Here is an 11,687-nt window from a genome sequence, read left to right as displayed (position 1 = left end):
AACTGTACTTCATATATTTTAGCTAAAAGCCTGAGAGTAAAAACAAATGAAATTAATATTTGAATAATTTATAATAATCAATGGAATGTTTTGTTTATGCAAAAATAGGACATGACACGTACAGTCTTACAAAGCAGGCTTTCCAGTTCTTTCTGAGAAAAGAAGAATATCGTATCCTGACAGTACAGCAAACTTTAACTTAAACAAAATAGATTGTCTTCTATTACATCCTAAATAAACAATCCAGTATATTCGTTAATATCCTTCCCGCGATAAACGCACAAAATTTGTTCGTTAATCGCGCTCACAATCACAATGATACAATATGTCAATAATGTTTATATACCTGCTCTAGAATATCTAGATGGTTTCACTTCAAATAATTTTCTTACAAAATATACCTGTATTGTTGTTGTTACCATTATGACAATTATTTGGGCAATAGACCATGTTTGGACATAAGAATTATTATCCAATAATAAATTTAAATCTCGAGCTTCTCTACTTCTGCTCAAATATTGAGTTTGGAGCATTTCATTAATGTTTTTCTCCACATTGATTATTGCAGACTAGGAAAGAGAAACACATCATGAACAAATTGTCGCTTTGAAGTGAAAATAATAAATACTTACTGTAAAGTTTTCCACAGAAAGATTTAATTCTTCTAGTTCCATTGAATATTTATCCCATTCATCGTATCTGTATCAAATAAATAAATATATAAATTATGGACTATAATTAAAAGATATACTTTGCAACATTATATATTTTAAAATATATATACATATATGTATTTATTACCTGATTACTGTAATATATAAATTAACTAATTTTGAAGCAAATCTGGAAAACTGATTATCTATACAAATGCTATAATAGCCAGCATTTTTCACAGTATCTTGATAATCTGAGTTAGGAAGCCACTGATAAGGATGAACTATTACTCCTTCTGGATTTCGTACTGCGAAACCAGCTTTTCTATCTCCACCACGTACCACCTGCATTTATAAATATTCTTAAAAATTTTCTTATTTTCTCTTTTTTTCGAATATTTAAAAATCTCTAGGAATTTACGCTTAAAGAATAGAACCATATGGTTAAATATATTCAGATAAATCATAAGATTATACATATTTAATCTTGTATGAAAAATATTCGTTGATATTATACTATACTGATCCTCAATTTGAATAAGTGAATAAAAAAAATACTTTCTATGAAATAACCGTGTGAAAATTAACTGTATACCTGGAAATTTACGTAGAAAGTAGCGCCAGCATTAACATATTGAAAGTAACAATCTTCTTTTCCGGCATCAATATGAACTTTATAATCTAAAGCCACCGCGGGTAAAGTTTCATACCATGGATGAGGCATGCTGGCGTTCGCGAGGCTAAGAAACACTCCGAAAACCAAACTTCGTAAAAGATTAGACATTGTTCACGTTTAATCAAACAGACCATCACAACAATCCACCCGGCCAACAATCGCTTTCACGATCACTGACAAATGTGTTTCAATGTGCTTCTTCTACATCCACCACAATCTTCAGTGGTTCACAACTGTCTTTATTCGACTCTTTATTGTAATGTATAATTCAAAATATTGAAATCTATTACAAATTTTATTATTGTTTCATATTAGAAATGTAAAAATAGAACAGTTTAAATGTACAAATACTATGATAATATTCAATGTAAAATATCGTTGTCAATATTTTACGAACGCCAATTCTACTATCATATATAATTTATTTAAATCGTTGCAATTTCACGGTGTTTTATGAAATGTATAACGAATTTAAAATAAAACCATTACCTATTCACTGTCCATTAAGGAAACAAAAAAATTATAACTAATAAAAATAATAGTAATTTGAATATCTTAAATTTAAAAAGCTCTACTAGAAGTTGAAAATCATTAAATATGAATGGAAAACAATGAACAAAGAAAATAAATACGTGAGTAAGTATGATCTGAATTTTGGCTTTCAATGCCGAGTGAAAACATCTGTGAAAGAGAGAGCTGCTTGGATTTAATACAAATAAAGATTTAGTCTAAAACAAATTAATATTGATTCAAAATCTTATACACTGAAGTTATTAAGCTCAGTACATAAGAATAAAAATCAAATGGTTATATGTAACAATATGATAACATATCACATAATTTACAAAACGATCTAAATAATTTTTAAAAAATTTTTATAGATAGAAGGTCAAAAGAAAGAAAAATTGAAAGTTTTATTCCGATATTCTGATATAAAATTATCCGTTATTTAATTATTACAATGAAATATATTTAACTTTTGTAAAACATTCAATATGAAAAATATCGGGCTATGTAAAGTCAGGGACTTTTATTATAGTAGCTATCCTTATACGTTTATATGATCATGGTTCGCTATACTTTTCAAATAATCATCTAGAGTGCACAACTTCAATTCATGAAAACGTTCAGAACGGTTCAGAGAGTTGGATTTGCTAGTTCGGAAATGAAAATTGTGTTGTAATTTGTAGTTGGTAGGTTACGTTTCTCTAAATAAATGGATATAATTGACAGATATGCAAAGAAATATTTATGGGAATACGTGGTACGTTTTTGAGAATGGAAAGTGTTGTAAAAATACAAAGATACAGTAAAATATCGTTGTTGTCTGTGCGGTGCATAGCATAGGATATGGTATCGCCATCCAAAATTCAACATCAGGAGCACAAGCAGCCATCAAGAGAAAATAAATTAAACAAACACTCACGTATGTCTAACATATATACAAATTTGTATTTATGTCGAAACAATTGATAATTGAGATTATTGAACTTTTATGAACAATTTCCTTTCGATGTACATACATACGTAATAAAACGTGCATTTGCATAAAAAATTATTTCTTCTATTATATTAACATAATATACGTATAGAATGATCTTTCCGCATTGCGCGTAATATACATATGTCTATTAATAAAAAGAACATGTGATATTTCATTTTTAATCAGCATATTCTCTTCTTTTACATGATGTATTATCTTGATATTTTTGTAAAACTGCTACAGACTTAAATCTGTTCAAAACTGTACGTTTTAATAGCATTTTAAAATTGTATTTTATCACAGGTATAGGAAAAAAGATAAAAAATTCTTATGACATTTCTGTGACATTTCAGATGTTCGTACAAAGAAGGAATTGAAATCATTGGAAGGAAAGTCGTTTTACTTGGATATCAAGAATCATGCTACTACAACTAAAATAGAAGCTAAGATTAAAGATTTGGGAGGAGTAAGTGTTCAGTTATATGTAGATGGCATATATGAATGATGTGTTGTTACTTCATTGCATAGTTTCTCATAGTGTATTTGTAGTAACTCTTTTCTGACACATATATCCCCACTATGTCTCTCACATTTATTTAGTTTCTTGCTCATATTTGTGACATTTATCTTCTCTTTTGTTTTTCCACCGCTTTCTATTATGACTTAGCCTATTAATATTAACTTTGCAAAGATATGATTTGTCATTTTCAGAAAAATTAATTTCTCTCATAATATTTTTTATTCATATCTATTTAAAATTTTTAGTTGGAGTTTAAAAGTTGAGATAATAAGAAATAATTTGAAAACATGTTTAATTGTTAACTCTCTGCTTATTGACAAACTGTTTTCCCTTGTACAATAATTAAAAATCACCGATATATCAAAAAGCAAACTGTATTTCGGACAATTTGAATATGGTACAGAAGGATTTTCGTAAAATATTTCTGTTGACAAACAACCGTTAAAAAACCGGGTCGTGTCACGCCATCTTTAGGAAAAGCTGAGAAGTAGAAGTGAAGTGGGGCAGATTCGTCGCTTTCAACTGTTGTGTTGTGGTTTGAAAAAACAAAAAATATGGACGCGAAAATACAGGGAAAAAGGATTTTCAAGTATTCAGCGAGGCTACCGTATTCATTTAGTCAGAGTATTCATCGGCGGAGAGCGAGCAAGAATGCAAAGCGCCGCCTCCAGGCTCGTCTGCCAAGCTGTTAACGGCGAATGGCCATTTTGTGCGTGACAGTTCTCCCCCGCGAGTAACGATCTTGTCGCGCGTCCCAGCGCTCTTTTCCTTTGCCTCCTTCCTTTCGTTTCACCGCTTGAGATATATCTCGACAAACTTCTCCCTTCAAACCCTGTACCGTGAATCGCATTTTAAATATTTTACAACGCGAAGTTCGAAATATTTGCGAATTCATAAACCGATAAACAGTGTGGTTCGAGGAAGTTGTTTTGTGTGAAGGTTTCATGCGTTTCAAGACCGCTTGACAGTAACTCAACATAAACTCACTGATTATTTTCATTACCATGAATTTCTTTCAAGAAATCCTTTTCAGTTGATTTCCCGATAAAAATTCCTTGAATTATTCCCTTCATTTGATCCCACGTGCTTCGTTATTGTCTTGATTGTGCGATTCGTAACATATTATTAGAACGGTGTGTAACAATGCGGCAACCATTGTTAACTACATGAGGATTTCCAACTACATACGCATGGCTCGCACTTCTGCGAATTCGATTGATAGTAGTGCGCTTAGTTGCGCTTGAGAAGAACACGAAATTGTTTGACGTCAGCATACCGCGATGTAAACGTGTGTATTTGTGCATCCGTCAACGGGTCACTTATCACCGGGCATCCACACATTACGTATCCTTTTGATGCAACTTCCAATTTTTTTCCCGTGAGTTCAATCACTATAAAGCCGGCAAACTTTTCTTCTTTGTTCTTGCTATTTTCTTCTCCTTATTTCTACCTTTTTCGCTTTTGGTCTTACTACCTTTCTCAATTTGTTTTGTATTTCATTTTACTTTTACATTATTCATTGTAATTAATCTATAGTTCTAGCAATCTTATTTAAGTTTTATTTATAATTTTCTAGGTAATAGAATTATTTTTAATACGGAGTGTAGACCTGGTGATTAGTGACAGAGTAGACAAGACTGGTTACATAAATTTTGAAAAACATAAATGGGGTTGTGCCAGTGGAGGCAGCGGGGGACCTCCCTCGCTGAGGAGTTTAGAAACTCCAACCCCCATGCCAACTCCTCCAACATCATTTTTTAGTCCTGAATGCCCCTTGTCTAATACAACCAATCTACGGGGTCAAACTACCCAAAGATCTGTGAGTACCATGTCAAAGTAAAATTTCACCTCTACTTTTTATACAACTGAATTTTGTGCTTTGTAATCTATGTACTATTTTTTAGAAATCGCGGGTGGAGGCAATGTTGGAGCGTGCTCTGATACAGCCACAACAGTGTTCCGTGGATCCACTCTACAACGCTCAAAATTGGGGAATTCCTATTTGGGCAATTGATAAACTTCAGTCTTGGCTTGACAAAATCTACTCATCTGTTAAAGACACGAATTATTTGAAACAATTAAGACACTCACATCAACAGAGTTCAACTAAAGATATAAAGGTCAGACACCTCAAGGGTCCTTATTTGAAATTTGAATCCTTTCAGAGGTATGTTATTTAACATAAGATCTCTATAACTATACGTCAAATTATTCTAATATACAATGACATATTGACATAGGAATACTAGACCTGTATTTGTTGAACTACCTGTGTGGCCAACATTGAATTTTCACGGTGATCCAGGCTCTTGTCCTTTCAATACGAAGAGACGAGAAAAACTGGAAAAATTAGGGAAAGAAGTAAAAGAAAACAGGGAAGGTATTCCGGCTATCAACCAAGAGGAGGTAATGTTTGATACACATATTTATGTTGTATAAAGTTTGATCGTTAGACGCAAAACATTATATTGAATGTGAATAGAAAAAAGAAATGACTCGGCGACCACGAGCAACTGTCCGCACTCGAAGAACAGAACAATTAGCTTCCGGTTATTGTGAAATTTGCCGTATTAGATATAGAGATCTGGCCAAACATGTGCAAAGCGATCAGCATCTTAGCTTTGTTCAAAATGATGATAATTTCTTGTCTTTGGATAAATTGATCAATGCAGGAGCCAATGTAGAAGCGTTTTTAAAACTAAACAGAGGAAAAAATATAGAGTACGTAAAATATATTAATAATTAAATCACTTCTTTAACAATAAGTGTTAAAGTATTGCTTAATATTTTTTTGTAGAAAAGATTGCAATTTGTTTTCCAATGGGGATCGTAATCTTCATGACACAGTATTGCCAGAAGGGAAGGTTAATAGAAATGCAAAAAGTTTAGGGGATTTTGACGTTGGAGACATAAAGATGGTACAACGTAATGGCGCACGTCGGAATCTCAGTTTAAGATTAAACTCCTCTCATAATTTACGTACACGTACAAGACACGAAAGCGGCCATTTATTAAGATCAAAAGGTAGTCCCTGGCATGAAGCCGATAAAACGGAGAAGTTCTATGACGAATTCGAAGGTTTTACTATCAAAAAGCGAGCGAAAGGGACAATTTGGATCGAAGAAGATGAACCAGGAGACAAATATATAGAAGAACATGAATTAAAAGAATCTAAGCAAAATGAATACAAAATTAAAACATTTTCGGCGGAATTAGAAGAAAAATGTTGTAATGAGAAAAATTGTGAAACATATAACAAACTTAAAGATACTAACAATCAGGACATACAAAGGACAATAAATTGTAATAACGAAGAAAATAATATTGGAAATGACCCTGAACGCATCAAACAAGAACAAACTCTTCCAAAGAATAAAAATCATGATCAAATTAATGGAAACATAAAAAATGGTTGTAATGAAAATCTTTTAAGCACAAATGATAACAGTCGTATTAAACCTTGTAAAGTTTCGCCTGGAAACGAAACTTTAAAAGAATTGACTTGCAAATTACAGTTAGAAAATACTCCATCAAGTGCAAAAAGGTTATCAGAGCACAATGATATCAATACAGGCACAATCTGTAATGGTCATTCTGTAAGGGATGAACAGAAAATTAACAGAACACTGAATAATACAGAAAAGAACGAAGTAGCAAAAGAAGAGAAATCAAAATGTTGCAAGTCAAATAGAAGAGGTAGTCGGAGCGTCAGAGGACGGCACAGGTTGTCCGTTGAAGAACGTTTGATTGAAGATAATCGTGCATATTATAAAGTGGAAGTGTTAGGAAGTAAGTTAAGATCGAGTGTATTGTCAAACAATAATTCTCAATGTACAGTTCAAAAGGATGGGGATAGTGAAGAAAAGAAGGAAGTGCCATCTAGTGAGAAACCAGTAGTTGTACGATTTAAACGTGTAAGAAAGTCGGAACTATCATTACTAAGCGATGAAGCGGAGTCTTTTATGTTTAGGGAACTTAAACGAGATGATTCGAGTGAAATAAGCGATGACGAACAGAGTAGCGTATTACCAAGGGATACTGAAAGTGAGTGCAACGTTAGCGGCAATTCTATCTGTCCTAGTTCATTCTTAACTTCTAGTTCACCTGCAAAATCGGAAACTACCGAAGACGATTCTCAAGACTCTTTAAGTTTGGGACGAGCTAGAAAAAAAAGACGGACACAAGCAGAAGCGCTGATCAAAGATAATGTTGATTATTACAAATTCGAAACTCCTGGGAGCAGATTAAGGTATCAGGCGCCTCTAACTGGTATTAAAGAAAATCAGGAAAAAATAGAAGGTAATATTGTCGAAAAAGGTATAGAAATAGCAAAGGTGTATCCGTCCAAACCCTCACCAGAAGTTGAAAAAATGCAATTTTCTTTTGAAGCCGTACCAAAGTCTGAACCATGGTATCAAACGTATCAGCGGCAAGATGAAGGAGCAGAATTTTGGCACTATTTTAGCGAAGGGGACTCACAAAAGCCATTTCTTTTACCATATGAAATTGAAAATTTTCACGAAATTTTGATAAAAAACCAAAATAGAGCGGAAAATAAAAGAAAAGGTCGCGGACGGAGTATAGGTTGTATTGGACGATCTCCTAGGAAAAGTCCTCGTTGTCATGCTTCCACATTAGCTATTATGTCAACAATTATAAGAAAAAGAGAACAACAGCAACAACAATCTTCGAATTTGTACACGATAGATGAATGCCAATCCATCAGGTCACATGCAAATACTCCCAGACCTGATCAGAAAACTGAGTTGAAATCTGATGTGGATGAAGATCTAAAAGAAATGGTAAAAAGTATCGACGAGATGCTTAATAACGCAAACGACAGTTTCGAGTTGATTGAATCGTTCGAGCCAGATACAACACAGATGGAATTGAATTTTTATGAACCAAATATCCCAAGAGGGCCACCTCCAAACTTGCTTGAATTATTGGACAGTTGTCACGATATTGTAAACTGTTTAGAAAATTCATCATGTGCAAGTTCCGAGTGTGGTGAGGGAAGTGTCGAGTCACCTTTAAAACGAAGGAAGAAGAGGAAAAATAGAACCGGATGGCCTGGAATTAAAATGAAGAGAAGACTCCAAAGCAAACCTCTGGCAGACATAAACTGTGACAGGGAAAACCTAGTGGAGAAAAATATAGGGCAAAGCGAGAAGGATTGTAATGTGCAGGTCACGAATATGTCTAACAGATTAACGGAAGAAGGTAATATTAAAATAGCTACATCCGTTACGAGTTCCATCACACAAGATGAACAGTCATTAGGCTTCGGCCAGAGGAAGGACGACGGACGTTTATTCGAAGTGTATACCTCGAATATTTCTTCTAATACGCGTCACGACGAAAACGAGAAGAAAGACGTAAGTATAGCGGTTCCTGATAATTCCATGTTACATACAACAAATGCTGAATCCTGCACAGGTTCACTTACATCTGATATATGCAACGAGACTGACAGGAATTTCATATTGAACAAAGACTATGGATTCAGAAAAAATTTGTCGAAGATCGAAGAAATGTCAGAAAATGATCACGGAAACGATGAAAATCACGAGAACGTGTTTCGGAAAGATGTTCATTCTATATCGGAACGTCGCTTTATCTCGAACGCAACCATCAAGAAACGACAACATGACAACACATCTTCTGAAACTTGCGAATCTCGTGTAGAACTCGAAAATCATGAGATATTGTGTAGAAAGGACGCCGAGACCAAAATTGTTTCAAGGAAACATCATAATACTAACGGATTACCGAGAAAGAGGCAACAGAAGACTCATTCTGAAAACTCTGACTCTGAAATTGAACAGCATCATCGCCTCCATCATCATCACCATCACCACCTCCACCATAGTAATGTATATAAAAGGAACAGAGTAACTTCGCGAAAACGAATTTGCGCGAAGAAACGGACGAGAAAAACTGACATATCTTCAGATACAGTGTTCGAAGATGAGAATTGTAAAAAGGATTCCTATTTAAGTATTACATGTAGAAAGCAACAAACTATAAAAGGTACAAAACGACGAGCCGATACCATGTCATCGGAAACACAAGATTCTGAAGTCGATTGTGCATTATCGGGACATGTCAGTCCTACGATTATAGCTACTTCAGAACTTGAACAAAGACGTTCGAGTATTGAGTTTCAACCAGTTGTTAGAATGATGAAGATTGACGATCAAGTTGAAATGGACCACAGTATTCTCTCGGTAACGATTGCAAGCAACAGACGGTTAAGAAGTTCCAGTTCTCCGAGATCGAATACTCAACCGCCGAAAAAACGTTTAAAGACCAACCGTGGTCAATTCGGAAGGTGGTTAAAAAGTAGCTGAAATCCTCAATACGACTTTCGTTATAGTTTAAATTTTAAAATCGAGATTCAGTCTTTTATACGATCTCGTTGTTAAAATTTAATCTATATGTTCTACCAACATGTAAATTATGTATAAAATATTTGTGTATGTAGAATAGTATTTAACACTACTGGCGCACCATCGATAGGGTTTTATTAATATTTTCCTTCATGTCCTTTTCCGATTTCTAAAGTTCTATTAAGAACCTTGTACATTGATATTTTGGTGCAGTCTTTGCATTCTTGAATCAGAAAGTTGGCGTATGTATATATATCTGTGTTTAAAGAAAGTACTTTCTTTTATTTTCTTATTTCGGTACAAATTTGTACAAAAAATGTGTACATCTAAAAGAAATTATTTTTATTTGTAAAACCAGGCTTTAGAATGCGCTGTGCTGTAAACAAGCTTCATTATAGCAAATCATAATTTTCTGTCACAAAACGCATCATTGAGTGTAAGATATAATTCAATATATATGTATGTATATATATGTTATGTATGTATATATATATATATATATATATACATTGAATTCCTTTGCGAGAGTATATCTAAATATTTTATTTCAATGAAAAATAATGTAAGCCTTTCGCGATTTCAAAAAAGAGATGACTATTAAAGATATGAATTTTCCATTAAAAATGACAACGAGATTCTACATGCTCCTAACCTATCTTGATTTATATTATACTTCGTTATTGTGTAATATACAAAAATAGTATTGTGTTTGACTTGAATTTTATTAGATAAGATATTATATAATATCTAGAGCAACAAATTGTTTAAATAATATATTATATTTTCGATTATTTTAAGTTCTCGCGTTCCATAAACGTATTCTTCAAATCTGCGAGTTTTTTTTTCTTTTGTCTCTTCTTAATGGAATCTTTTTTCATTAATCGTTCCTGTTGACTTTCCAGAGAATCCAGACCATTCACTAAATTATCTAATTTTCTTAACAATATCTCTCTAGCAATTTTTCTATTTTGTTCTAAACTTCTAGTTTGATGACATTTTATAACTAATCCTGTAGGTTTGTGTTTTAAAATTACTGCATTATTCGTCTTGTTAGTTGCTTGACCGCCAGGTCCAGATCCTCTAACATGTTGTTCTTGTAAATCATTTTCTTCTAGCCTGGGTACTTTTGAATAATCCAAGAAGCGATTGTATGATTTATATCGAATTTGTTCCTGGCTATTTAATAGGTTACTCCAATTGTTCTTGACTTCACGACATAAAAATCCGTACATTTTTTTAACAATCAATGGCGATATATGAGTATCATAAGATTGATTATTATATGCTCTATTTAACAGCTTCAGCATTGCTATAAACAATATATAATTATATTTGTTCAATTTCACTATAACGAACTATAGATTTACAATACTCGCTGATTTTGTAGAAGTTTTTGTCCTTTCTGAAAAAAATAACCTTTACGTTAAGTAATGTATATTGTTTTACTTTATTTAAACGCATTTGCAACTGGAAGTTTATAACAAAAATGCATTATATTTTATGATTACTTACTTGCAATTGAAAGTCAATCTCTATTTGATCAATTAAATGCTTATTTTGTTTAAAATTTTTACGAATTCTGTATCGAAAATATTCTTTGTCTGTATACTTCAAATTATCACCATAGCGCAATAAATCTTTGTATAATTTTAAAATCGTTTGTCTCATTTTATACTTTTATTTTAAAATTACAATTTTTCTGACGTTCGTTAAACTATTAGATTATTAGATTTTCTGATCATTAAAACTACGAATCGTCCTAACCTCCCAATGTTAGCGTTGCGTATTACTACTAAGGGATAAATCATCCGATCAAGTTTTTTCTAATATTTTAACATATATATGTATAAACACGCCCAAATAATCACAGTTGCAATTTTTCATTTATAAAAAAAATATATGATTAATTCTTTTGATTACATTTAACTTTATCACTAATGTTATTACCATTACTAATTTATTA

The 11,687-nt window shown here is 32.7% G+C and overlaps 4 protein-coding genes across 8 annotated transcripts; 1 reads left to right on the top strand and 3 right to left on the bottom strand.

Annotated features, from left to right (window-relative positions):
• LOC117236282 (transmembrane emp24 domain-containing protein 5-like) lies at nt 1-1,593 on the bottom strand. The gene is made up of 4 exons (XM_033499094.1): nt 1,249-1,593; nt 802-998; nt 633-699; nt 1-569 (listed from the first exon to the last, which is right to left on the bottom strand). Exons 1-4 carry the CDS (start codon nt 1,435-1,437, stop codon nt 339-341), a joined length of 684 nt encoding a protein of 227 aa, XP_033354985.1. The 5' UTR covers nt 1,438-1,593; the 3' UTR covers nt 1-338.
• Nucleotides 1,594-2,461: 868 nt separating this feature from the next.
• Nucleotides 2,462-9,851, top strand: LOC117236387. 5 transcript variants are annotated; one of them, XM_033499291.1, is made up of 8 exons: nt 2,462-2,755; nt 3,166-3,278; nt 4,909-5,151; nt 5,237-5,499; nt 5,573-5,738; nt 5,815-6,053; nt 6,130-8,710; nt 8,772-8,868. In XM_033499291.1, exons 1-8 carry the CDS (start codon nt 2,680-2,682, stop codon nt 8,820-8,822), a joined length of 3,732 nt encoding a protein of 1,243 aa, XP_033355182.1. In that variant the 5' UTR covers nt 2,462-2,679; the 3' UTR covers nt 8,823-8,868. The 5 variants fall into 5 exon arrangements, with proteins under 5 accessions (XP_033355182.1, XP_033355178.1, XP_033355181.1 ...); XM_033499287.1 differs by having other exon boundaries at nt 2,463-2,755; nt 6,130-9,851; XM_033499290.1 differs by lacking the exons at nt 2,462-2,755; nt 3,166-3,278 and adding an exon at nt 3,909-4,041 and having other exon boundaries at nt 6,130-9,851.
• Nucleotides 9,852-10,246: 395 nt separating this feature from the next.
• On the bottom strand, nt 10,247-11,054 carry LOC117236391 (probable peptide chain release factor C12orf65, mitochondrial). Its single transcript, XM_033499297.1, has one exon. The coding sequence runs from the start codon at nt 11,029-11,031 to the stop codon at nt 10,513-10,515; it is 519 nt and encodes a 172-aa protein (XP_033355188.1). The 5' UTR covers nt 11,032-11,054; the 3' UTR covers nt 10,247-10,512.
• On the bottom strand, nt 11,011-11,516 carry LOC117236392 (MIEF1 upstream open reading frame protein). Its single transcript, XM_033499298.1, has 2 exons — nt 11,237-11,516; nt 11,011-11,126 (listed from the first exon to the last, which is right to left on the bottom strand). Exons 1-2 carry the CDS (start codon nt 11,390-11,392, stop codon nt 11,088-11,090), a joined length of 195 nt encoding a protein of 64 aa, XP_033355189.1. The 5' UTR covers nt 11,393-11,516; the 3' UTR covers nt 11,011-11,087.
• Nucleotides 11,517-11,687: the final 171 nt, after the last annotated feature.

This window comes from Bombus vosnesenskii, unplaced genomic scaffold (assembly GCF_011952255.1).
Source record: "Bombus vosnesenskii isolate JDL3184/JDL3185 unplaced genomic scaffold, Bvos_JDL3184-5_v1.1 scf7180000013348, whole genome shotgun sequence".
NCBI classification, from domain to species: Eukaryota; Metazoa; Arthropoda; class Insecta; order Hymenoptera; family Apidae; genus Bombus; species Bombus vosnesenskii.
Note: the sequence above shows the minus strand (reverse complement) of the source record. Positions and strands in the feature narration are given on the sequence as shown.

Coding starts and splice junctions, on each gene's coding strand:
- LOC117236391 (XM_033499297.1), bottom strand. CDS start 11,031: ATGCTGAAGCTGTTAAATAGAGCATATAATAATCAATCTTATGATACT.
- LOC117236392 (XM_033499298.1), bottom strand. CDS start 11,392: ATGAGACAAACGATTTTAAAATTATACAAAGATTTATTGCGCTATGGT. Junction 11,127..11,236: donor AGATTGACTTTCAATTGCAA/GTAAGTAATCAT, acceptor TATTTTTTTCAG/AAAGGACAAAAACTTCTACA.
- LOC117236387 (XM_033499287.1), top strand. CDS start 2,680: ATGGTATCGCCATCCAAAATTCAACATCAGGAGCACAAGCAGCCATCA. Junction 2,756..3,165: donor TAAATTAAACAAACACTCAC/GTATGTCTAACA, acceptor GTGACATTTCAG/ATGTTCGTACAAAGAAGGAA. Junction 3,279..4,908: donor AGATTAAAGATTTGGGAGGA/GTAAGTGTTCAG, acceptor ATAATTTTCTAG/GTAATAGAATTATTTTTAAT.
- LOC117236282 (XM_033499094.1), bottom strand. CDS start 1,437: ATGTCTAATCTTTTACGAAGTTTGGTTTTCGGAGTGTTTCTTAGCCTC. Junction 700..801: donor TTATATATTACAGTAATCAG/GTAATAAATACA, acceptor TATTTGATACAG/ATACGATGAATGGGATAAAT. Junction 570..632: donor TTTCTGTGGAAAACTTTACA/GTAAGTATTTAT, acceptor TCTCTTTCCTAG/TCTGCAATAATCAATGTGGA.